General features: G+C 50.4%; 3 protein-coding genes across 3 annotated transcripts; 2 read left to right on the forward strand and 1 right to left on the reverse strand.

The window, feature by feature from the left end:
• Window positions 1-404: 404 nt before the first annotated feature.
• On the forward strand, window positions 405-1,987 carry S100A12 (S100 calcium binding protein A12). The gene is made up of 3 exons (XM_012658626.1): window positions 405-499; window positions 1,094-1,251; window positions 1,727-1,987. Exons 2-3 carry the CDS (start codon window positions 1,114-1,116, stop codon window positions 1,865-1,867), a joined length of 279 nt encoding a protein of 92 aa, XP_012514080.1. The 5' UTR covers window positions 405-499; window positions 1,094-1,113; the 3' UTR covers window positions 1,868-1,987.
• Window positions 1,988-13,877: 11,890 nt separating this feature from the next.
• S100A9 (S100 calcium binding protein A9) lies at window positions 13,878-16,699 on the reverse strand. Its single transcript, XM_012658612.1, has 3 exons — window positions 16,638-16,699; window positions 16,095-16,263; window positions 13,878-14,293 (listed from the first exon to the last, which is right to left on the reverse strand). The coding sequence occupies exons 1-3, from the start codon at window positions 16,697-16,699 to the stop codon at window positions 13,979-13,981; spliced, it is 546 nt and encodes a 181-aa protein (XP_012514066.1). The 3' UTR covers window positions 13,878-13,978.
• Window positions 16,700-18,851: 2,152 nt separating this feature from the next.
• LOC105821997 (thymosin beta-4) lies at window positions 18,852-19,456 on the forward strand. Its single transcript, XM_012658917.1, has one exon. It carries the CDS (start codon window positions 18,922-18,924, stop codon window positions 19,054-19,056), a length of 135 nt encoding a protein of 44 aa, XP_012514371.1. The 5' UTR covers window positions 18,852-18,921; the 3' UTR covers window positions 19,057-19,456.
• The last annotated feature ends 4,064 nt before the right edge of the window (window positions 19,457-23,520 follow it).

The raw sequence follows: 23,520 nt of genomic DNA on the forward strand, positions 1-23,520 counted from the left end.
TTTTGCCCAAATAGACTCTCAACAAATGCCTCTCCCCTCTCCTTCCCTTTCCAGGCAGGCGCCACCCAGACAGTGAAATGTGTTCTTTTAGCCTTTTACGAGGGAGTAGAGAGTGAAGCTAAACCTGAAGGCAGGATCCTGGCTCAGGGCTCAGAAATGTGCAGGGCACCCGTGTTGGGGTGGGTGGGGCAGGGGCTTTTGTTTCAGGTTGAACAGGAAGGTGTGTGGGTGCGGTGGGGGCTTTTTTCTTAAGGTTGAACAGGAGGGTGAGATTCAGGGTGGGTGCAACCTGAGCATCTGTTTCAGTCAAAGCCACAGGTTTGAAGCTCCTCTTGAGCAACAGAGCGGTGTCTAGCAATTGCCTCATGATGAATCAGAGAGATTTCTTCACCCACGGTCGAATGTGGAGCCTGGACTGGCTTATAAAAACCTTCTTGGCTCAGTGCACTTCACCAGTGCTGGCTTCTTGCTATAGCTCCACATTCCTGTGCATTGAAGGGTAAGTGTCCTTTCCTTGGCTGGGTCCTCAGTGGTCTATGGAGTGGTAATTGTAGGTGGTCTCATTGCAATCACAGGGTGTTGGAAGCCACAACCCTCCACCTGCCTGAGCACCTCTGGGCTGATATTGCATTTTGGACCCAAGTAGACCAGCCTTTGCTGTGCTTGGTAGATGCAGCATCAGGACTTAGGGATGGCTAAGCAGAGGTGGGGTGGGGACCATTTGTAAGGGACATGTGGCCAAAGTACCATTGACTAAGGAAAGCAAAGAGCCTGGCTCACCACAGAACCCTTCTCGGGTGAGCTTGAGTGAACAATACCCTCCAGATTATCCTCCCAGATGGATGAGGTGGTATGGAACACCATGGGCAATGGAGGATGATTCTTTTAGACTTTAGGCATTGTTATATGTTTTTCTCTTCCCTATCCTATCCACAAATGAAAACTTCACCATGGATCAACATAGAGCAGAGAGACCACAAAGCAGACATGGAGGATGTGCTTTCTCTAAGCCCTTGTTGTAGAAAGAGAGGGGAGAGTGGATGTTGAGGGGTGCCTGAAAGACTGCTGTAAGACTTCGCTTGTTTCTTTGAAGGTTAACGTGAGGCTGAGAAGATGAGTAAGCTTGAACAGCACATGGAGGGAATCATCAACGTCTTCCACCAATACTCAATTAGGACGGGAGATTATGACACCCTCTCTAAGGGTGAGCTGAGCCAGCTGTTGTCAAAGGAACTTGCAAACACCATCAAGGTAGGGGGTGCCCCCTCATCGCTGCACTGAGGGGAGTGGCAAGACCTGAAGGAGGATGGTGGGACAAGGACTGGGGTGGGGTTGGCCCCAGTTTGAGCTCCTGAGGACGCTCTCCCCATGCTGGTAGGGAAGACCTCTGCCTCCCTCTCTCAATAACTCACTCTGTCACTCGAGGTTCTGCTCAGTTCCTCTCTCTGGAGTGTTTCCTCACATGTAAAGTGAAGAGAGGCAGGACAGGGGAGGGGCGGGTTAGGTGAGCTGCAGAGTACCTTCCAGGTCAAGCCTTGCTGGTTCCAGGATGCTTCATGACAGTTGTGTCCTCTGGTTTGTCACATTGGATTGTCCAACACAGTTTTGGCTAATGGGTTAATGTTCCCGGACACCCCCAAAGCTGGGCTCTGAGGGATGAGAAGCCTGAGAAAGAGTCTTGTGTGGAGGTTATGAGCTCAAGGTCTCTGCTATTTCTTTCTTCTAGAATACCAGAGACAAAGAGACTGTTGACAATATATTCGCCGGTCTGGATACCAATAGAGATCAGCAGGTCGACTTTGTTGAATTCATGACCCTGGTGGCCTCTGTGCTAAAGACTGCCCACGAGAATATCCACAAAGAGTAGGAAGCTCTCTGAGGGCCTTTTCCCCAGCAATGTCCCCAAGGAGGGCCATTAATTTCCCTCTCCCAAACCCAGCCTTCCCTGAGGGGAGTGAGAGTCAATAAATGTGCTCATGAAAAGTTCTCAACAGTGTGTACTTTTTTCTTTCCATGCCCATGGCCCCCAAACATGATCACACCTCACCCCTGCTGTCTGCCAGCCTCGTTTAGAAACTTTAGACCCCCTGCTCCATTTGTTCATTTGTTCAGCAAATATTTATTGAATGCCCACTATTTATTCATTCATTCCTTCATTCAACAAATGTTCCCTGAGTACCAGAGACAAAAGGTACAAAGTCCTTGTCCTCTCAGAGCTTGCATACTATTGGGGAGGGAATAGAAAATAAACGAATAGACAAATAAAAAATCATATGGCTGGGAGCAGTGGTGCATACCTGAAGTCCCAGCTACTTGGGAGGCCGAGGTGGGAGGATCACTTGAGGCCAGGAGCTCGAGGCTGCAATGAGCTACGATTGTGCTTGTGAATAGCCACTGCAGTTTGGCCTGGGCAACGTAGTAAGACCTTGTCTCTAAAGTACATATCTATATCTATTTCTATATCTTTATATCTCACATGATACACTGGTAGGTATAGATAAATAATATGAAGAAAACTGAAGTTGAGAAGTACAGTTAGGGTGGAAGGGAAAGGAGGGGGACGTTGGTTTAAATGGGATGGTCAACGTACATTTTTGAGCAAAAATCTGAAAGAAATGAAGGAGAGCGACTTGCAGATATCTGAGGGCCAAGAATTCCTGGCAGAGAGAGACCAAGGTTCTGAAGTGGTCACATTCCTGACCTGCCCAAAGAGCAGCACAGAAGCCAGTGGACCTGGGGTACAGTAATTGAGATGGGGCGAGGTGGGGGATGTGGTTCTACAGGGGCTTACAGACGTGGGGAGGACTTTGGACTTTATCCCAAATGTGCTAAGGAGCCATGGGGGTTGGGAGGAAGGTTGATGAGCGGAGCAGGATGATTCCATTACGCTCTCCATGAAGGATCACTGGGGCTGCTTCTGTGGAGAACGGATTGTAGGGTGCAGGCAAGATTGGAAGCTGGGAGACCAGCTAAGGAGAGATTCCCTAGGGCGTTGTTTTCCAATACAAATATAATATGGACCACACGTGTCATTTAAAATTCACTAGTAGCCACATTAAAAAATGTGAAAATGAAGGGGAAGCTAATTTTAACAATATATTTTATTAACCCGGTAGATCAAAAATGTTACCACTTCAACAATATAAAAATTATTATTGAGATAGTTTGCATTCTTTTCTTTTTTTTTAAGCCATTGAAATCCAGTGTATATTTTACACTTCCAGTGGCCACATTTCAAGCGCTCAATAGTCACTTGTAGCTCACCGCAGTCATGTGGAGCCCTGCAGCCCTGGGTCATTCGAGGGATGAATGGAGGACTGGGCTAGGGTGGTGGCAATGGTGGTGACAAGGAGTGCTCAGATTCCGGGTACATTTTGAAAGTGGAAATTGAAAAATCAAGGATTGCTCCAAAGTTTTTCCCATAAGACATTGGGCTGGATGCTGGGGGTACAGAGATGAAAGACCATACCCCTGCCTTAAGATGCTCAACTCTGGTGGGGGGAAACCTGCTTCTGCAGAAATCCCCATGCCATGGCACACGTGCTTTGGCAGAAGTAAGCACAGGAGGTATGGGAGAGTAGGAGGACAGTGGCCTGGCTTTGAGGGTGGGATGGGTCAGTTAGGCTGCCTGAAGGAGTGGATACATGATCATAAAATTTGGGGTAGAATTTTGAAATTTTGAATGTCTGTCAGCATGGGATAGTAAAGAACACTTTCTTTGGTTCCCTAAAAGGGGGAAAGGGTGGAAAAGAGTTGGGAAGAATCAGGGAGAAGGGACCAGGGAGAAGAGTATTGCGCTCTGTCTGGCACAGGGTAAGGAAAGGGAAGACTTCTCTGGCCAGGCTGCACACTGGCCCAGGCCAGGTTCTTTGTTAAACACGCCCCTAGGACCATGCTGCTCTTCTCTCCTTTTGTGACTCTTTACTGTTGATGTGATTGTTTAATATCCGTCTCCTCTAGTGGAGCAGCTGCTTGTGAGCAGGTGCTGAATTGCCAGCATCAGCAGTGCCTGGCACAGGTAGGTGTTTGCTGTGGTTTGACTGTTTCTGTTTCCTCCATAATTCATACTGAAACTTAAGGCAAGTATTAAGATGTGGGGCCTTTAGGAGGTGATTAGGCCATGAAGACTCCACCCTCATGAATGGGTTAATACCTTATATTATAAAAGGGCTTGGGGTGGGGGGAGTTTGCCCTTTCTGTCCCTTCACCAGGTGAGGACACAGCATCTGTCCCCTCTGGAGGATGCAGCAACAAGGCATCATCTTGGAAGCAGAGAGCAGACACTGAACATTCTAGTACCTTGATCTTGACTTCTCTGCTTCCAGGACTGTGAAAAATAAATTTAAATTGTTTAAAAATTACCCAGTCTATGGTATTTTCTTAGAACAAAGGGACTAAGACAGTGTTTTATAAATATTTCTTAAATGAGTGAATGCATGGAAATCAAGAAGGCTGTTGGTTTGATTTCTTATAAATGTTCCCAGGGGAAGAAGCGTGGCCTTGGGGGCAGGAATAATCTCCCAAGGGCACAAGTGTTAGGGTCAGCGTTCCCTGGTAAGAAATCCAATTCAATCTGATTGGCAGAAGTCACTGGGTCCTCCCTGCCTTCCAACCCCCGTCTCCCCACAACCGACTGCTCAGTCAGGTCTGGGATTGTTGGGGAGCACGAAATCAGAAGTCAACCCCACCCCCTGGAGTCACGTCCATTTAGTGGGAAGTCAAGACACCCAGGAAGAGGCAGCCAGGGCATGGCCTTGGGCTCCGGCAGACCCTCCAGCAGCTGCTCCCTCTGGCGCTTCCTCAGCAGTAGGGCCGGGCCAGGAGGGCAGAATTTGAGAAAGAGTTTAAGAAGGATTAGATAACATGCTGGAGCTCAGGTATGACAGATGTGGGGAAAAGTGGGAAGGGGAGCTTTTTACTGGGGAGGGCAGGTTTGGTTTTTGGCTTATTCAGTGCGAAGCCATGTGGAGATGATGTGTAGGAAGCTGGGATTCAGGATGAGTGACAAGTGACAAGTTCTGACCATCCAGGCCTGGTGTGGAGGTTTGCTGACCCCCCACCAGGGGAAACAACCGCATTTGTGAGTTGAGCAAAGCTGAGCAGGGGGGAAGTGTGGAAAGCTTGTGAGGAAGCAAGAGCCTGTGCGCAGGGCAGGGTGGGGAGACTGAAGAGGGGGTGAAGTGGGACGGCCAGAAGAGGAAGGAGTTTGGGACCCAGAGAAGGGGGTCCTGGAATGGCCTGAGTCTGGAAGGCGTCCATTACCAAACGTGGATGAGAATGAGGGAGCATTCGGGGAAAGCCCTCCCTCATTGTGTGACCTTGGGCAAGTCACTTTGCCTCTCCGGGCCTCTGTTTGCTTTATTTTTGATGAATTCAAAAGAATTTTAAAAAATTATTTTGAAAAGTTTTAGACTAGGTGAACACTCATGTGTCATTCAGTTTTAACATTCTGAGATATCTCAATTGGATGGAGGAGAACTTTGTGTAGGGTCTAGAAGGAGGGCATCACTTAGAGGGACAACGGGAAGCGAGGTTCCTGGGTGCCAAAGGGCTGCACCCAAGAGTATGAGGGTTCCAGGTTCAAATCTGAGCATTGCCTCTTACTAATTGTGAGACCTTGAACAGGTTATTGAAAATCTTTGAACCTCAGTTTTCCCATCAATAAAATGGGGACAACAATAGCAGCTCTCTCCCAGAGTGGGTGAGAGGGTTAGACGATCTCTGGCACACGTAAAGCACTTGGCACAGCACGCGATGCAGAGCAAGCACTTGGTAGCCATGAGCAATAACAGGAGGATAACAATTCATACAGGAGGTAAGAGTTGTAGCTGACCCACCCTCTGCCACAGCACAGCGGGCAGAGATTATTTTAGACTAAAGCAAAGATTGAGGTTATTTCTGGGAGTCACTTGGATAGTTAAAGCTGACCAGTATGAGATAAATAACCAAGGGCAATCATGCAATATATTTCTTTCAAGTTCTTTAAGTTAGACCAAGCTGTTGTTCTGCAAACTGGGACTCTCCCTCGATGTACTCACATATATCCGGGACCACTTCTGATATAGACAGTAGTATTAGAATCTACTAAAGGAAACCAACAGCCAACTAACAAGAATAAAACCCAGCATGTTTACTGTTATGAAAACATTCACCAGCCATGATTTAGTTTCAAAATAGCCAGCTGAACCACAAACTGAACTTAAATCATGGTTAGAAAACTTGTAAGGGCTGCTAACCTTGGTCAAAGTCCATCAGTCAGAGGCACCTAAGGGCAATGAAAAGAGCCCTTAACTTGGAATCAAATGAACTTGGTTAGACTCCCAGCTCAACCGCTTGGCGCTGTGAGTGTGGGTGAGCGGCTTCCCCTCTCCGAGCCCCCGCCTTTTCATGTATTTAGTGCGCTGTTGGCACTAGTGATCTCCAGTCCCTCATGACAACACAGGGACTAGATCCTATGACTATGGCAGCTATCACGAAACAAGCAAGTGAACAGGAGCTCTGCTAGAGCCATGAGCCTCAGAGACTGGCCCTGTCCTCTCTGCAGTCTCACCAACAACCTGTGTCCGCCCTGGGAGCCCCATTTTCCAGCCACTCCAGAACGTTCTCCAGTTTTTCTGTGAACTTTCAGACTTCTCGGATTTTGCTCATGTCGTTTCCTGCTCTCTTTGCCTGGAGCGCCCTTTCTTCCCTTCATTCACAGACATTTTCGTGTCTACTCTGTCGTGGGCACCAGGCTGTTCGGGCCCTTGTCTGGCTGTAGAACTCCTGCTTATATGCCACGGCCCAACTCGAACGTCACATTCTCCAGGGAGCTCCCCTGCTCATTTCCCTTTCATGTATTTCCATCAAGAGCAGATTTTAGGTCCCTTCCAACTTGGAGCTGACCTGCCCGTTCTACTCTCCAGCTCCTGCTGGGATGATTGGTCTGACAGCCACCTGGGCAAAGGCATTATTGCACCATACAGGGCGCAATGCTACTCTTCTGGGTGCCATGTGTGCAGCACTTTGCCCTCATGAGGACATTTCTGGCAGGCTGCTGGCACACCACAAACCAAGCCAACATGCATATCAGCACCTTGGAGGACAGTGGAAGGATCTGTACTCATTGAAATGGCTCCCAGAAGCCCCTGATGGCTAGGTCTAATTATTTTGGCTTGGCCAACACAAGAAGCCTTCAAAGTTAAAAGAAAGCAAATTAGACTGTAAAAATTTGGAGGCCAAGAACTCTGGGGCCCTAACTTCCTATGCTTCTCTGATTTCTCTCATTGCTTAACACAGCTCTGGGCACATAGGAGTGCAACTCTTGCCCTTTCAAAACTCAGTTTAGGCATTCATCCAAGCAATCTACCCTTCACTCTCCTCTCCACCTCTGCCTCCATCCCAGCCCAGAAGACAGACAAAAAGCACCTCCTCTGGGCGTCCAGGGTGTCTTGTGCTTATCACCCACCTTTGCTTATCTTTTGCCCACGACGTAGTATTGTGTTGAAAATACCTATTTGGGTGTCTAAGGCTGAGGCAAAAATGCAAGTTCCCCCTCCACTTAACAACACTGTGCTAGTCTGGAGTGCTCAGCAAAATTGTTACCAAGTAGACTAGGCAGGTACCAAGGTAATTTATGTGTGTGTGTGTCTGTGCCCAGAACTTTCCTGGGTGTCTCAGCACTTTCCTGTCCTGAAATGGCCAGCTCAAACCAGCCCTGATTGCTTTAGAACTGCTTTAGCTGTCCTGTAGTGCCCTTTGGCTAATTGTAAGCCTAAAGTCCCTGCCTAATGGAAAATTGTAATGCCATTAACATAACATAGGTTATATAACAACCATTGATGATGGCATATGATGAGATTTGTTTCACTGTGAACAAACAAAGATACAATGTAAAAACCTTACATTACTCATTGGAAAGAGATTTAAAATAATACCACAGGGTGTACAGATGCAGATTTTGCTAACAAGAAGTTCCTGTAAAAAAAATTCCTGTGCCGCCCAGGTGCAAACGCCCTGGTAAATAACCTCTGAGAGACTCATCTAACTCACCAAGCTGGCCTTGTCCGAGTCATTCTTCCGTCTCTCCGTTCCCTCTCGGTTTGGGGGGCAGATTTTCTATACTGTTCCGGGATCTTCCTGAAACAGCTGCGCCCACTGGACTGAGGGTTCCTCGAGGGCAGGGGACCAAGCGCAGTATCGACGCAGGTCAGGCTGGATGAGTCCCCGCAGCAGCCTCCTACCTGGTCCCCCTGCTCCTGCTCCAGAGTGCTCCAACCTACTTTCCAGACATAGGTTATGTCACGTCCGCTGCCTGATCAAACCTCTCCAAAGGTTCCCTGGCGCATCTGGAGTGCAATCTTTGTGGAGATGCTTCTTGTCTCTCAGGCCTCCTTTCTGGTGTTGCTCCCTTAAGGAGGCCTTGCCTGGCTGCCCCCCTCAGCAGTCGCTCTATCACATTTTCCTCCTCTACTTTCTCTGTGGGACTCGTCACCATCTGACATGACCTAATCCCTGGACTTGCTTGTTGTCTGACTCTGCCCTGGACGGGCGCTCCAGGAGAGCAGGGACCTTACGTGTTTTGCTCACCCAGCCCCTGCGTTTAGTTGCTGTAGACGGATGGATGTTGGCTTCTTTGATGTGAGCTACCTTTTCTAGCCGGGGGAACGAACAGCTGGTATAGAAGGCAAGGGAGGTGCCACGGTGGTGCTGGGGGCAGAAGGAAGCGGGCGAGCCATCGCCGAGGGCTTTGGAGGCCTTGCCATGGCGTGGGCTTCTCTCCCAGGCCTTGGCAATATCGGAAGGCTGTTCTCACGGCTCTTGCTTCTCTTTTCCACACCCAGTTCCCCAAGCCCTTTGGCTATTTTCATTTTTCATTATTAGAGGAGACTCGGGAGCCGACCATGGTGTGTTTTGGAGTCTGCCCTGGTTAGAGATGACCCCCAGTCTTCTCAATGGCATATCCCCTCCCTGAAAGCACCCCCGCTGCCTGGGACAGCATCTCACCACAGAGCGGGAGCATGGAGGCAGCAAGCAAGGCAAAGATCCGGGAGAGAATGCAGGAAAGGTGGAGAGCAAAAGAGTGGAGCAAACAGGAAGGATGGGGGAGAGGCAGGGCAGGGGGGAGAGGGGCAGACCCAAGCCCAGGCTGGCTGCCCCAGGCTGCATGCCAGCACCCTGCCACCCCTGCTCTGTGTGTGGGTGCCACCCCCTCTTCTCGCCTAACCTCAGGTCACTGCACAGTGTGCCTGTGACAACTCTGGGTACATGGGCAAAAATGGGAGAACTTGTGGAGAAAAGGAAAAACCTGGGGTTCTCAGACAGGGGTCAGGCTCTCTCCCATAGGGCTCCCTTTCCCTGCCTCTTGTGTCTGGGGGATCTCTGAAGACAGAGAGTGGGGGTCCAGTCCAGCCAGGGACAGACCAGGGTCTTTGGATAGAGGAATTGTTTTGGGTTGGAGCCTTAAGAGGCAACAGGACTTGGGCAACCAGTTGTTTCAATCGTGTTGCCACCTCAGTAATTGAAATGTCAAAATCCATGACACAGAGCTTTCTAAAATATAAATTTTAAGCAACTGATGGAAGGGGGGGCAGGGCATTGAGGTTGGATTTTGGAGCTTCCTTCTAAGCAGGGCCTGCATCGGGGTTGTGTAAGATTGCCTCACTGGGCTGTTGAAAGCCGAGGCCTTTCTTCTTGGCAAGGTCTTGGCTAACAGCACAAAATGATCTTCTTCATCCTACAGGGGTTGCGGGTTACACCTTGCCTAATTGAGATGAAGCCTGGGGTAGTTTGAGACTCTGACTCAATTTACCTTTTGTGAAAGGCACCACCTCAGGCTCTCTGTAGTTCTCGCCTGCACTATTGGGGCAACCTCCTAACACACCCGCATGACTGTGGTCTCACCCTCACCCCAAATCCCTCCCATAAACCATAGATAGAGAGACTTCTCTGAAATGCAAATGTGATTATATCATTTCCCACCCTGAAGCCTTCATCGCTGCCCCCATTCTACTGGGCGGAGTGTAGCTCCCTGGCCCGGGGCCTGCCCTGCTCTCCTCAGTATCTCCACCCCTCCCTCTCACACCCCTTCCTCAGTCCTGCTCAAACCCCACACATGCCCACTTTCAGGCCTTTGCACACGCGCTCTCCTCTCTCTGAAGCACCTTCCTGTTTATCCTGGGATGTCTACTGCTACTGGCCTCGGATGTCACTGTGACACTCACCTCTCCAGGGAGATAGCCCCGGTGAAAGGCATCATTCCCACCTCGAAGTCCCACTGAACTTCACATCTGCCTGGCCTTTCATTTTCCATATTAGAATCATTTGAGGCGCTGTCTTATCTCTCCTGCATGCCTGGGAGCTCCTTGACAACATGGTCAGCCCTTATTTACTGTGGTGGCTCCTCAGAGCATTATACGGTGCCCGATACACAGTAAGTCTGCAGTTAATGTCTGTCGAGTGAATGAGTGGACAAACAAGTGAATGGACAAATGAATTCATGTGCTTCCCAAATGCTGGAGCCATCCCACATCACCCAGGCCCTGGAGCACATACAGAGCACTGTGAAGCATTTGGGCAGAGTCCAGCTGCTGAGACCCCTGCTGCTCCTTCCTCATCCCTCCCAGAAAGACATCCAGAAGTTCAGGTTCCACTGCTAATTGCCAGACAGGAGGGCAGCTGTCTTTGTAGGAATTGGCAGATAGTCATCTGCTGGCAGGCTGTCCCTGGTTCTTTAGTGACTATAATGCTGGGGAAATCCCTAAAGTTTATGTTTCCCAAAAGGACCCATCAATCATAGAGGTGGCCGCCAATTCTCACTTGACATTGACATACTTGCTGTCTATCTGAGAGAAGAAGCCTGCTCCCCTGCACTCAACAGAACCAGATCTTTTTGGAATGAAGGGGCTAATGGAAGGAAGAGGTTAAGTCACTTCCATGAGCTCTGTTGAACTATGTTTAAAGAAAATCCCACAGGGACCTGTGAAAGTGGCTTGCAGTCAGAACTTCTCCTGGAGTTTAGAACAGTCTTCTACACTCAGACCGAGTTAGCAGGGAGATAAGGCAAAAGCAAGGACTCTCGGTATCTGAGAAGGTCTGTCCTCTGGGCACCCTGCTGCTCAGCTGCTCTGCCCTCTGCCCTACTCCAGGTCGCCAGGAGGCTGGCATCCCCCTCCAGGTTCTCAAAGCTACCCCACCTCGTATTCACCACACAAGCGCTGCACCTTCCCTACAAAGCACCCACTTCTGCTTCAACCATGGCGTCCAGCTCCTTAGGGTCCTAGGGCCATACTACCTTCACTTGTTTGTTCATACATTCTCACCGAGAGCTTGTTCCCTGCTGGCATCTGGGATATGGGGAAAATCAGCGATAGTCCCTGCTTTCAGGGGCTCACGCCTACAGATGAAGGGTTACAATTTCGTATTTGAAGTGCAGTGGTGGAAGTTCCAGAGAGTTCTGTGGGCCTGGAGGAGGGAGCCCCTATATTCTTGAGAAGGGTGGGTGGTTGGGGAAGTCTTTGTGGCTCTGAGGCCTGTGGGTCCTAAGGGACTTACTAGAGACACCAGGATGGAGCAGAGAACTCTTGGTGCAGAGGTGAAGAGGCTGGAGAAAGCCCAGATGTGATCGGGGAGAGCATTTGAAGAAAAAGAGGAGTGGATGCAGGGATGGAACGATGGATGACATGGGATTAGATTTATTCTGTGTCCTCAAGGGGGTTCGAGGGAAAGTAGGACTAATGTCTGGCAGGCACAAGGAGACAATTCTTTGCTCAGTATAATGAGGGACTTTCTAAGTGTCAGTGCCAAAAGAGGAAGCTCCCCTTTCCTGGAGGAATTCAGGCAGGGTTGGTTCAACCACTTGGCAGGGATGTTGGGGAGAATTACTCAAGGGTGGGAGTGGTGCAGGTTGGATTAAGTCAATAGTTTTCAAATTTTTTTCACAACGAATCTCTTTCTTCAAATCCAACAGTTCTGATTGAACAAAGTCGGGGAGGGGCCTTCAGATTCCCATAAGCTTGCTCCCCTTACCTTCAGGGGTGGGATTCTATGATGCTAATCCAGAAGCCTTTTGTTTGCAGGTTTTAATCCCACTCCCCTCCTCCCTCCTTCCCCCACACCTTCCCCTGGGAAAAAGCATGGAGTACGTGAGAAATTTTAGAACATTTATACAGTCAGTATTTGTTGTGAACCTACTGTGTACCAGCCACTACTCCAGGTGCTGGGGATAAAACAGAGACTGAGATAGATGCTGGGGACTGTGCCCTCACGGAGTTCATGGTCTAGTGGGGGAGGCAGACCCTGCTACAAGTAATGGTGGGTAGAGGAGGTGGGGGAGCACCTCCACCCTACTGGAAACATCTGGTCTCAGGCCTCCCAAAGGGGATGAAGATGGTGACTCCTCCCCGGATGAAAGCGTGGGGACAGAAGGGCTGTCAGAAGATGAGCGTCTCTAGCTGTTTGGTCCCCAAGTCAGTCACAGAAGGGACTGGTAAGGGCTACTAGACTTTGCTGCCTAAGCTCACAGCCTGTAACAGTTCCTGGAGACACCCTCATGCCCTTGAGTGGGAGCAGCACCCTTAAATCCACGTGCCCAGAGCAGAGGCTCCTGGGTCGTTGGAGAGGAGTCTGTTACAAGCAGGTTGGGGACACAGCCACAGCCAGACAGTGAGCGGGGAGCTGAAATCTGACCGTGGCAGCTTCTATCTTCTCGATCAGTGCTGGGGAGGGGGCTGGCAGATCCAGCTCGTGGAGCAGATGGGGTTCAAGGCCCTTTGCTCACAGTACTATTTTAACCAAGTCCACCATGGCGTGACCTCACACTAGTTTCTTCTCCACATACGCCTTGGTTCCTTCATTTGACAAAGGGAGAGTAGGTGACTGCTAGTCTTTCCCCAGCTCCCCCACATCTTATTTCTGTGAGTCTTCTCTCTGCTGAAAGGATAGGTGTCAGAGGACCCTGGTCTGGGCTCTGGTTTTTGGAAGGCCCACCTCAGCTAGTTGTAACCTGGGAAAGGGACTTTATGGCCAGAGGACAGGGAGATGGCAGAGGAGTCACTGGGATGGACTTGGAAGGGAGCAGCAGCAGCAGCCCTGGGGGAGCTGGGGCCAGGCTTTGCAGAGAAGCAAATGCCCCTGCGGGCTGAGCTCTCAGCTACTGATGGGGAACTGAAGGAATCTTGGTCAACACAGGGAGGACAGCGGGCCTCACAGTCTTCAGGCCCCAGTGGCTTTCCGCATCCAGAGTACAGACTCCTCATGGTAGTCACTGAGCTCATTTCTTCAGACGGCCAGCCAGGGACTCCTGGGCATGGGCTACACTCCCAGACTTCCAAGTGTGTGAGCACCCCCATGTCCACCAGCACCCACAGTTGGGATGCTGGGTCTGTTAAGAGAGACCCAACTGCTTTCTTGGGTCCAGAAATGAGTTTGAGGGTAAACACACTTGGTTTGTCCTTGTTTCCACTGCTGGTGCACAAGTGTTCCTCCCCAGTCATCCCCAGCGATGGCACCATCTAGGTCCATTTCTAGAAGACTTCCAGGGCAATGGTGTCTATCAGGAGAGAGTGGGCTGTATGGAGGGTGACAGGTGCACAGGGTGGGGCTGGGTTGGGAGGTGGCTGGCACGTTGAGGGGAAAAGATAGCCCCTTCTTCTTTGTGCAGTGACAAGGGCCATCTTGTCAGGATGGGCAGGGAGGTCTGAGATGGGACAGGGTGACTTGGTCCTCAGCAGTGGGTCCTGAAGTCAGGAGTGAGGACACTGTCAGGGGGGTGAGCCCAAGGCGCTCAACACAGACTCATGTATTACTGCCTCTCATTTTGTTATTACTAAATGAGGGGGCTGGGCCACCGACAAGCGCGGGGTGGAGGAAGAAGCACGCAGAGCGCTGGTGTGGAGGAGGACTTTATTTTCCCCCAGCCCCAGCCCCACAGCCAAGGCAGTTTGGCATAACAGCTCCCAGGGCTCTGGTTGGGCAGGCACAGGGTGGCCTGGCCTCCTGATTAGTGGCCGTGGCCATGGCCGTGGCTGTGGCCATGGCCGTGGCCACCCTCTCCAAGACCTGGCCCATGGCTGTGGCCATGGCCGTGGCCATGGCTGTGGCCGTGGCCCTGGCCCTGGCCACCCTCCCCGAGGCCTGGCCCATGTTCGTGGCCTGGTTCATCGGGGTGGGGGGCATTCCTGTGCATCTCCTCGTGGGAGGCTTCTGTCAGTCGTGCCATCAGTACGATGAACTCCTCAAAGGACAGCTGCTTGTCCATGTCTGTGTCCAGGTCCTCCATGATGTGGTTTATGGCCTTGTCATTCCTTTTCTCCTTCTGTGGGTGGGGGAGAGAGGGCTGTTAGGGCCATGTGGCTGGAGGTGGGGCTTGGGAGCACAGAGAACTACCAGACAGCAAGTGCACAGGGAAGCGTTGCCCCTGGGGCTCAACTTGAAAACTCAAGGCAACCATGGCCTGAGTGCCCAGGATGGAGCAGGTGCTGAGCACATGCCAAGCAATTTCCAGTTTACTCCCCACACAACTGTAGGACTTGCGTGCTGTGACTCTGTCTGTGTTACAGAAGAGGAAACTGAGGTCAAGGGACTGGGCTGAGATCACATGATTAGTAAGTCTAGAAATGTCATCTCATCCTGTCCTTGCACCAACTTTAACAGGTAGGAATGCAGTCTTCTTTGGGGAAGACTTGAGGTAACCAAGTCCTAGAGAGGGTCATTAGTTTTTACAGATTGGCGAGGCTCGGATGTGACTTAGGGTCCCGCCCCATCCCCTCCACTCTTCTCCCTCCCCGCCCTCCTTCTGGAGCTTACTCTTAGGGAAACTCACTCCAAACAGCGCAGCGGGGGAGCACATGGGAGAACAGATAATGGAGACCTTGGGGATGGGGGCAGGGAGCAGTGTATGTGCTCTGCAGACCCCAAAGTGGGGGACAGAGTGTAGAAGGGGAGATGGCAGGTGAGGTGGGAAGGTTGGGGGGCACCAGAGAATGCCAGCTAGTTCCAGCTCTGCTGCCCATTGGCTGGGGCACCCCAGCTGAGTCCCTCCTGGAACTGTGGGGTGCCCAGCTGGTGGGAGCACTTGCTGCTGAGCAGCCAGTCCACCAGGCCCAGCGCCCTTCCTGGCCTATCACTTTGCTTCTGGCAGGGGCTGTCATAGAGGCGAGTGGGGCGAGTGTGGGGGTCACGCAAAGGGGAACCTTGCCACACAGCCTCCTACCCATGCCCTCTCTTGTCCACCCTGATCCAGCATCCTGCTTAGCTGTCCGTGTCCCTAATACCGCCCATGGCTGTCACCCTCCACCTTACCAAGGTGGAGGGAGGGGCAGCAGGAGCCCTGGGGACCCACCCTGGATGGCTGGTTGCGGGACTGGAACTGAGGCCGGGACCACGTGTCCCACCCTTCTTTGTCCAGGCCACTGTTTCCCCACATTCCCCAATTTTGAAAAGAAAACGAAAAGGCTGTTGGAAGTTCCTAGAATTGCCTAATCATCTTCCAATTGGGGGGAAAAAATCTCACATTTTACTGAGTGCTCTGTGTGCCAGCGCTGTGCTGGGTGCTCTCCACATGCTATTTACTTATCCGTTTTCCACCATAGACCCTTACGATTAGCAAAGCCCTCCATGCTCCGCACCTTCCGCCCCACGTGCCCACCGGAGACTTAGAGTCCCTCCAGCTTCCTGCCGAGTGTCGTCCTCAGGTGCTTCCCTTCCCGCATTGAAGTCTCAGCTCAAATGTCACCTCCTCAAAGAGGCCCTTCTCCCTATCTAGCCACCTCTATCTACCCTACCCAGCCAAATCGCCCACAGTTCTCTACCTTATTTTCTTCCATCCAGGCACTTATTGGCATTGGGCTTTGTCTGTGCTCTTTATTTAGCAACAACTCTGTCGTGCATGGGATAGTGGGTTCCTTGTTCACCATTGCATCCCTCTGCCCAGGGCCTGGCACATAGCAGACGTTCAACAGAACACTTTCTTGACTCTGTCAGGACTGTGTGACTTAGCTCCCCCAGCGACAGGGCACCTGCTGCCTCTGCAGGCTGGTCGCAGCCCGCCGTAGACTGCGCCCCATCCTGCCTTCTGAACCCAAACTGCCATGAGACCGACCAGAGTCCAGCCCTACCTTGAGGAAGTTTTGCAGATCTTTTTGCACCAGCTGTTTGAATTCTTTCTGGCTCAGGCAGTCTCGTGGCTCCAACCGCACAGAATACTGGTGGAAGGTGTTGATGACGGTCTCTATGGCGCGTTCCAGCTGCGACTGTTCCCTCGCCATCTTCTTGAATTCTGCGTAACTGAGAAGCAAGGGTTGTGGTACTTAGAAGAAAACGCTGTGAAGCTTCCTTAACGTTTCCTACCGCTGCTCACAGGGATGAAGGGGAAACACAAAATAAAAAGAAAGTCATGCTGCAACTTAACTGGGAGATGACCTGTCACATACATGTGAAAAATGATTTTTAGAATATCTGGAGAAAGCCAAAAAGCAAAGCATTTGAGGGCAGGAGGCTCCAGCAGAACATGACCTAAGAAAATGGGAAGAAAACTTTAAGGTGGGTGAGGGCAATCAAGGAGGGCTTCCAGGAGAAGAGTTTGGAAGGAAGTTGAATAGGGGGAGAAAAGAAGGAACTGGCTGGCGGGCTGTGCTCAGGGAAGCTGGCAGCTCACTTACCAAAGCCAAGGAGCTACACAGAGCGTTTGAGAGAACAGTTCAGGCCCAGCATTTATAGGCATCCTCTGGCCGGGGCATTCAGCCCTCTCTCAGAAGATTGCTTCACAGGTGAGCAGTGTGGTAACGCTGCCAGGAAGGGGGCTGGGGCGGGGCAGGAAATGTTCACATGGTGCCTTCTGCCTTTTTGTGAAATTCCCAGCCCTGGCCTGGAGCAGGGTGGGGAGGAAGCTGATTGGGTAGTTCATTTCCCCTCCACCCCAAGCCCTCACTGTCCCTGAGCAAGCCAGCAAGCCTGCCACGCCCCCGGCGCCCCTCATCCCCCGTCCCCATTGAGGTTGTGGGCACCGTCTCACCTATGGTAGCCAGAGCTGGTGGTGGGCAGAGGACCCCTGGGGTGCCCGACCCACTCTGCCTCCCCCATGTGGGCAGTCTGTCCCTTCCGTCAGTCCAACAAGGATGGACTGAACCTTCCCCCTCTGCTTGCTTGGCTCTGTGACAAGGGCTCTTAGGCAGGTGAGGGGTTGGTGTGAGGTTCTTAGATTCATAGGGTGGGCATTGGGGTTAGAAGGGTTCTCAGAAGTGGTCAACCCATTTGCATTGTAGATGAGGAAACTGACACCCAGAGAAGGACCTGAGCAAGGTCACATAGTTGTTTGGCAACATAGCAGGATTTGGACCCAGATATCCTGGTTCCTGGTTAAGGGTGATTCTGCTGATACTTCCCTCTTGCAGTCTGACAAAAAGCACCTCAGGGCGAATGTGTTTCTAATAACCCTGAGTGTCACTCTTCCAAATCCTGCTCCCAATGAGGAGTCCAGGAACTTACAACCTGGAAGACAGGTATTTTTATGCAACCTCTTGGTGGGTGCGACATGTCCCTACCCTGCTACCAACCTCCAGTGACTCCCCATTGCCTACAGGGAAAGCTGCGATGGCTCTGCCCAGCACACAAAGCCCTCTGGGAATGGACTCCCTTCACTCCTCCTGCCCCGTGGGTGCGCAGGGCCCACCTTCCACCTTGCCACCCCAGGAATGCCCTTCCCCCACAACACAGGGTAAGATCCTGCCCACCCCTCATGGCTCAGTTCAAATGCAACCTCTCCCAGGAAGCCTGCTCTGTTCTTCCCATTTGTATACAGTCTCTTCCTCCCTGACAATCATTTCCATACCTTCTGTCTCTCAACACTCGCTTTCCTGGAGTAAAGTTATTTACACCATTGCCTCTGTCTAATAATTGGCTATAGACCCTCAAAGGGAGGTTCTCACTTATGTCGTATGCTCCCATGCACACAGTGCAGGGCTTGGCACGCGGGACCTGCTTCGGTTTGCTGAACGATCCGTGTCCTTGCTGGCATCTTATCCCTCACCCCAGGAGGCATGTATGGAAGACCCGCTCCGGGCACCTTCCCTTCCTCTTGCTCGTCCCTGCCTCTCCCTCCGTCAAAGAAGATGGTTCTCCCCTTCATCCCCACTAGTCCTTTTGTCCAGCCTCTGTGAAGCCTTCCCTCATTGCCCCAGCCCCTCCTGCCTTCTCAGCCCTCTGAAAGCCCGAGGCAGCCCTGCGTGTGCTAACCCTTGGCCCTGAGTACCGCAGCCTTGCATTGGCAATCCAACAGATGGAGTAGTGGTTAAGAGTTCAGACTAGCTGTGTGACCTTAGGCAATTTACTTAACTTCTCTGTGCCTCATTTTCCTTATCGGTAAGATAGGCTAATAACAAGACCTACTTTGAGGATTACAATAGCACATGTAAACTTGGGGAGAGCTCAGTAAATAAGAGGTATTATTATTAGTTACCTTTTAATTCATGCATGCAACCAGTATTGGTTAAGCATCCAGGGTCAGACACTAATACTAGATGCTGGGAGAAATTGGTGAGTGAGTCACAATACAGAAGGGGGGCATTATCTTATATCCTGTCTTCCAAATCACATTTTAAACTCTTGGTGGCTAAGGACAGGGCCTGGCACAGTGCTAGGCACACAGCAAGTATGTAATACATGCTTGCCTAATGCAGGATTGAATGAATGAGTAAATCATCTATGAATGAATGAACGATGCAGACACAGCCTAGGAACACATGATTGGAAACTTCAGATCCATTCCTTAACTGAGTCCGCCCCCATCCTTTAAGCTGGAAGAAGCTCAGACAGCAGCCAGCAGCCGGCCCTGTGTGCCCGCCCTCAGGCTGTTAAGAAACGTCTATTACATTCGGTGGTGGTCACTGCGCAGATAGGATTCTTCTCGCTTTTGCGCCTCGCCCCTCGCTCCGCTTCTCCGCAACCATGTCTGACAAGCCCGATATGGCTGAGATCGAGAAATTCGATAAGTCGAAATTGAAGAAGACAGAAACGCAAGAGAAAAATCCACTGCCTTCCAAAGAAACGATTGAACAGGAGAAGCAAGCAGGCGAGTCGTAATGAGGCGAGCCCCGCCAATATGCACTGTACATTCCACAAGCATTGTCTTCTTATTTTACTTCTTTTAGCTGTTTAACTTTGTAAGATGCAAAGAGGTTGGATCAAGTTTAAATGACTGTGCTGCCCCTTTCTCATCAAAGAATCGAGAACTACTGACAACGAAGGCCGCGCCTGCCTCTCCCATCTGCCTGTCTGGCTGGCAGGGAAGGAAAAGAACTTGCATGTTGGTGAAAGAAGCGGGGTGGGACGACAGTGAAATCTAGAGTAAAACCAAGCTGACCCAAGGTTTCCTGCAGGCTGTAAAATGCAGTTTAATCAGAGTGCCATTTTTTTTTGTTCAAATGATTTTAATTATTGGAATGCACAATTTTTTTAATATGCAAATAAAAAGTTTTAAAACGTGAAAAAAAAAAAAAAAAGAAACGTCTATTGTTCACGGCGGCCCTGCAGATGCCTGAGTGCCCTTCCCGTGTGCTCCCACAGCGCCCTCTGCTGCCTCTGCTGGAGCACTTTTCACGCAGGACCCAGGGGCTCCCACACACCCTTGCAGGAATAAGGCCCAAGGTGAAGCTGGCCGGGCATGAGAACATCAACAGCGTCAGGCGACTGACGTGGGGCCTTAGGGTTGGGGACACCAGGGAGTGGTGGAGACTGTGGCAAAGTTCTTCACTTGAAGGGACAGCCAGTACTCACTCAGCCTTGGGCAAGGGCTGCCCTGTGGGAAAATGGACCAGGTGTTACTGGATCTCCTGAAGGTCCAGGAAGCCTGTATTTTTATGCGAAAACTCCTGCTCATAAAATTTGTCAACCAATTTTAAAGAAAAACAAAAACATTAAAAAGGAAATAGGGAGTGTGTAAAACAAAGTGTGCGCGCACAAAGGGGGTGCGGTGGGCACCTCTGCTCTGCTGGGGAGTCTTGACCTTCAGGCCGGACTCCTCCACTCCACTGTGGCTCAGGCAGCGACACCGCCCTGCGCACCTCTGGAGTCCGAGCCCGGAGCAAGCGCTCGGCTCGGCAGGCACTGAAGGAACATTATTCGTTTGTTGAATGAATAAATGCAGGAGTGCACAAATAAATGAGGAAACGAGTGAGTGTGAGATGAGCACTGGTCTGTTGCCCTTTGTCCTGTGACTTTCTGCAGAGCCACTGACTGTGACCACAGTGTTGATTCGGGATGCAAGTGCCTGGGGGTGTGGGGAGAGAAGGCTCCGCACTGGGTGGGAGTGAGCAGCTACACAGCACTTCCAAACAGACAGGAGTCGCATTCGGGGATCCCATGTTGCCCTCATCTCAAAAGGCCACAGCGGGACCCCAGGTCCCAGGCTAGCCCAGGCCCAGGTGAGGCCAGCTTCTGACCCGAGGCATGATGGGTAGGTGCCTCACTGCCCCACTCGCCTCCTCGCTGCCAACCGAGGCCAGAGATTGGACTGACGGGTCTGGGAGGGGTTCTTCTCCTCTAGGTACCGATTTTTCAGGGAAACTCAGCGCCTCCTGCTAGGGCAGGAATTGGGCCAGTTTTCCTTGCTCTGGACAGTGACCCTGGGGTTGTCATTGAGAGAAAAGGGTGTGGCTTCCTCAGCTGGGTTCAGAACAAACAGGCAAACAAACAAGCAGGCAGAGGCTCCCGCAGCTGCAACCAAACCTTGAGCTCCTTTCTCTGTGCTCAGGACCAAGAGTGGGTCTGCATCTTTCCCCTTCCACAGCCCGTCTGCTCTTGCCTTTCAGGGCGCTTTGCCCCTCCCGAGTTGGAAGGGGGTGTTACAGGAGCAGCACAGTAGGACTCCGGACTGAAGGACTGAGAACTGGGGTCTAGTCCCAGCTTTGCCAGACTTGCTGGGAAATGACTTTAGAAGTCATTTCTGTGCTCCGGCCTCTGTTTTCTTGTCCATTATAGGAGGAGATTGGGACAGCAGGCTTTAAGTCATTTCTAGTGTGGATTCCCGGTTTTGATGGAATCTTGGGTTTTGATGGAATCTCCATGAACACTGTGAGCGTCGTGGCTCCAGGGCTCTGTCTCCTGGTTTACCTGCTTCCCCAGGGACTGAAGTCAGGTTCCTCCTCCCCACAGGGAAGCCGATGCCTGGGCCCAGCCCCTGTCAGGCTGCATACAGCCTGCTGCCTCTTTGTCCCCTCCCTCCCTTGCTTCTTGCTTGGGCTCCCAGATGTTCTTCCACGGTGATCCCCGGATCTGGGTCTCCTGACCACAGGCCTCCTGACATCCTTTATCCCCCCACTGCTCATTCTGGAGCTCTGGTGCATTGGGGTGGCTCGGAGAAGTTATCCACGGGGACTGCAGATTGTTGTCCTGCCGCCTTTGGGCTCTGTCTACACCAAGCCTTGACCACCCCCCTGCATCCTGGTGGCCATGCCCAGGTCTCTGAGATGCCTGGCCGATCGCAACACCATTCCCTGTGCCCATGCCGGGCTGCTCCAGCATCCAAAGTGAGGCCCCTCCAGTTACCTGGCTTCTTGGACTCTTGAGCTGAAGCTTTCCCACGTCTGAACACCTCCCTCTGTCCCCACCTCGGCTGCCTCCCTGCTCATAATCCTCGTCATTTCCAGGAAACTTTGCCTTCCAAATTCGGAAAGCTGGTATTTCCTTTTCTGCTCCCTAGCTTCTATTTTCCCAGTCCTTCCTCCTCTCTCATCTCTTGTGCACCTGGCTTTTCACCTCACTAGGCCTCCAGTTCCACAGCCCTCTAGAAATTCCTGGTGAGTATCTCAGTATCTAGCTGTTGGCTTCCTCTGCCTCTCAGGAATCCCTTTGAAGTATACAGCCCTTTGTAGAAAATAAAGGGCTTTCACAAACATTACTCTGCTGGCATCATAATTACTGGCCTTTGGATCTGTCTCCCTCACTAGATTATTAACTACGTAGAGCGGGAAATCTTGATTTACTCATCCCCCGATGATAAGCTTTGCATATGAGTGACATCTGACAAACGTCTCCAGAATAAAATGAATGACTGACTTGGTTTGGATAGAACTTATGCTTAGAGGATTGTTATTTCCTGTAATTAAGAAGTTGTGCAACACAGGAGATTGCAGAGAAGGAAAAAAAGGAAGTGCAGAGGAGTGATGGAGAAACAGGGAGATGGACGGAGACTCCCAGTGGGGGAAAGGCGGCTCCAGAATTATCAGAGAGTGCATGCTGCCACCTTGTGGTCTGCCTGAATCAGGACAGCCTGTGGGATTCCTCTGGCCCTGGATTTTCAACCCTTTTTGTTTTCAGAATCCCTTTATATGTACTTGTAGAAATCATAGAGTATCCCAAAGAGTTTTGTGGGTTATATCTACCAATATTTATTATATTAAAAGTTTAAAATTTTCAAAATATTTATTATTCTTTTAAAGTAGCATTAATAAACACATTGCATATTAACACATTTTTAAAAATTAAAAATATTTTTAATATATAAAATAATTATATATTGTTTTATAAAAATCTAATTATATATTATTTTTAAAAAGCTAGTGAGAAGTGTGCCTTCTTTTTTATTTCAAAATATTAAGGGGGTACAAATGTTTCGGTTACATGGATAGTTTTTATGATACTTAAGTCAGGGCTATCAGTGTGTCCATCACCCGAAGAGTACTCATTGTACCTGTTAGGTAAGTTTTTACCCCTCCTCTCCTCCCTCTTCCCCACTTCTTGATTTCCAATGACTTTTACTTCTCTCTGTGCCCATGTGTGCCTGTCAATTAGTTCCAAATTATTAGAGAGTACGGGTGGTGTTTGTTTTTCCATTCCAGAGATACTTCACTTAGGATAATGGTCTTCGGTTCCATCCAAATTGCTGCAAAAGACATTAAATTTTTCCTTTTTATGGCTGAGTAGTACTCCATGGTGTGTGTGTGTGTGTGTGTGTGTGTGTGTGTGTTTGTGTGTGTGCATACATACACATACCACATTTTGTTAATCCACTCATGAACCGATGGACACTTAGGTTGATTCCATATCTTTGCAACTGTGAATTGTGCTGCAGTAGACATTTGAGTGCAGGTGTCTTTTTGATAAAATGACTTCTTTTCCTTTGGGTAGATACCCAGTAGTGGGACTGCTGGGTCAAATGGTAAGTCTGTGTTTATTTCTTTGAGTAATCTCCATACTGTTTTCCATAGAGGTTGTACTAATTTTCAGTCCCACCAACAGTGTATATGCATTCCCTTCTCTCTGCATCCATGCCAGCATATATTGCTTTTTGACTTTTTAATAATAGCCATTTTGACTGGGGTAAGGTGATATCTCACTGTGGTTTTAATTTGCATTTCCCTGATGTTGAGTATTTTTTATATATTTCTTGGCCATTTGTCTACTTCCTTTTGAGAAATTCCTGTTCATGTCGTCTGCCCACTTTTTAAATGGGGTTGTTTGTTCTTTTCTTGCTGATTTGTTTGAGTTCTTTGTGAATTCTGGATATTAGCCCTTTATCAGATGTATAGTTTGCAAATATTTTCTCCC

The sequence above is a fragment of the Propithecus coquereli genome, unplaced genomic scaffold, assembly GCF_000956105.1.
Source record: "Propithecus coquereli isolate 6110/MARCELLA unplaced genomic scaffold, Pcoq_1.0 Scaffold59, whole genome shotgun sequence".
In the NCBI taxonomy this organism is placed as follows: Eukaryota; Metazoa; Chordata; class Mammalia; order Primates; family Indriidae; genus Propithecus; species Propithecus coquereli.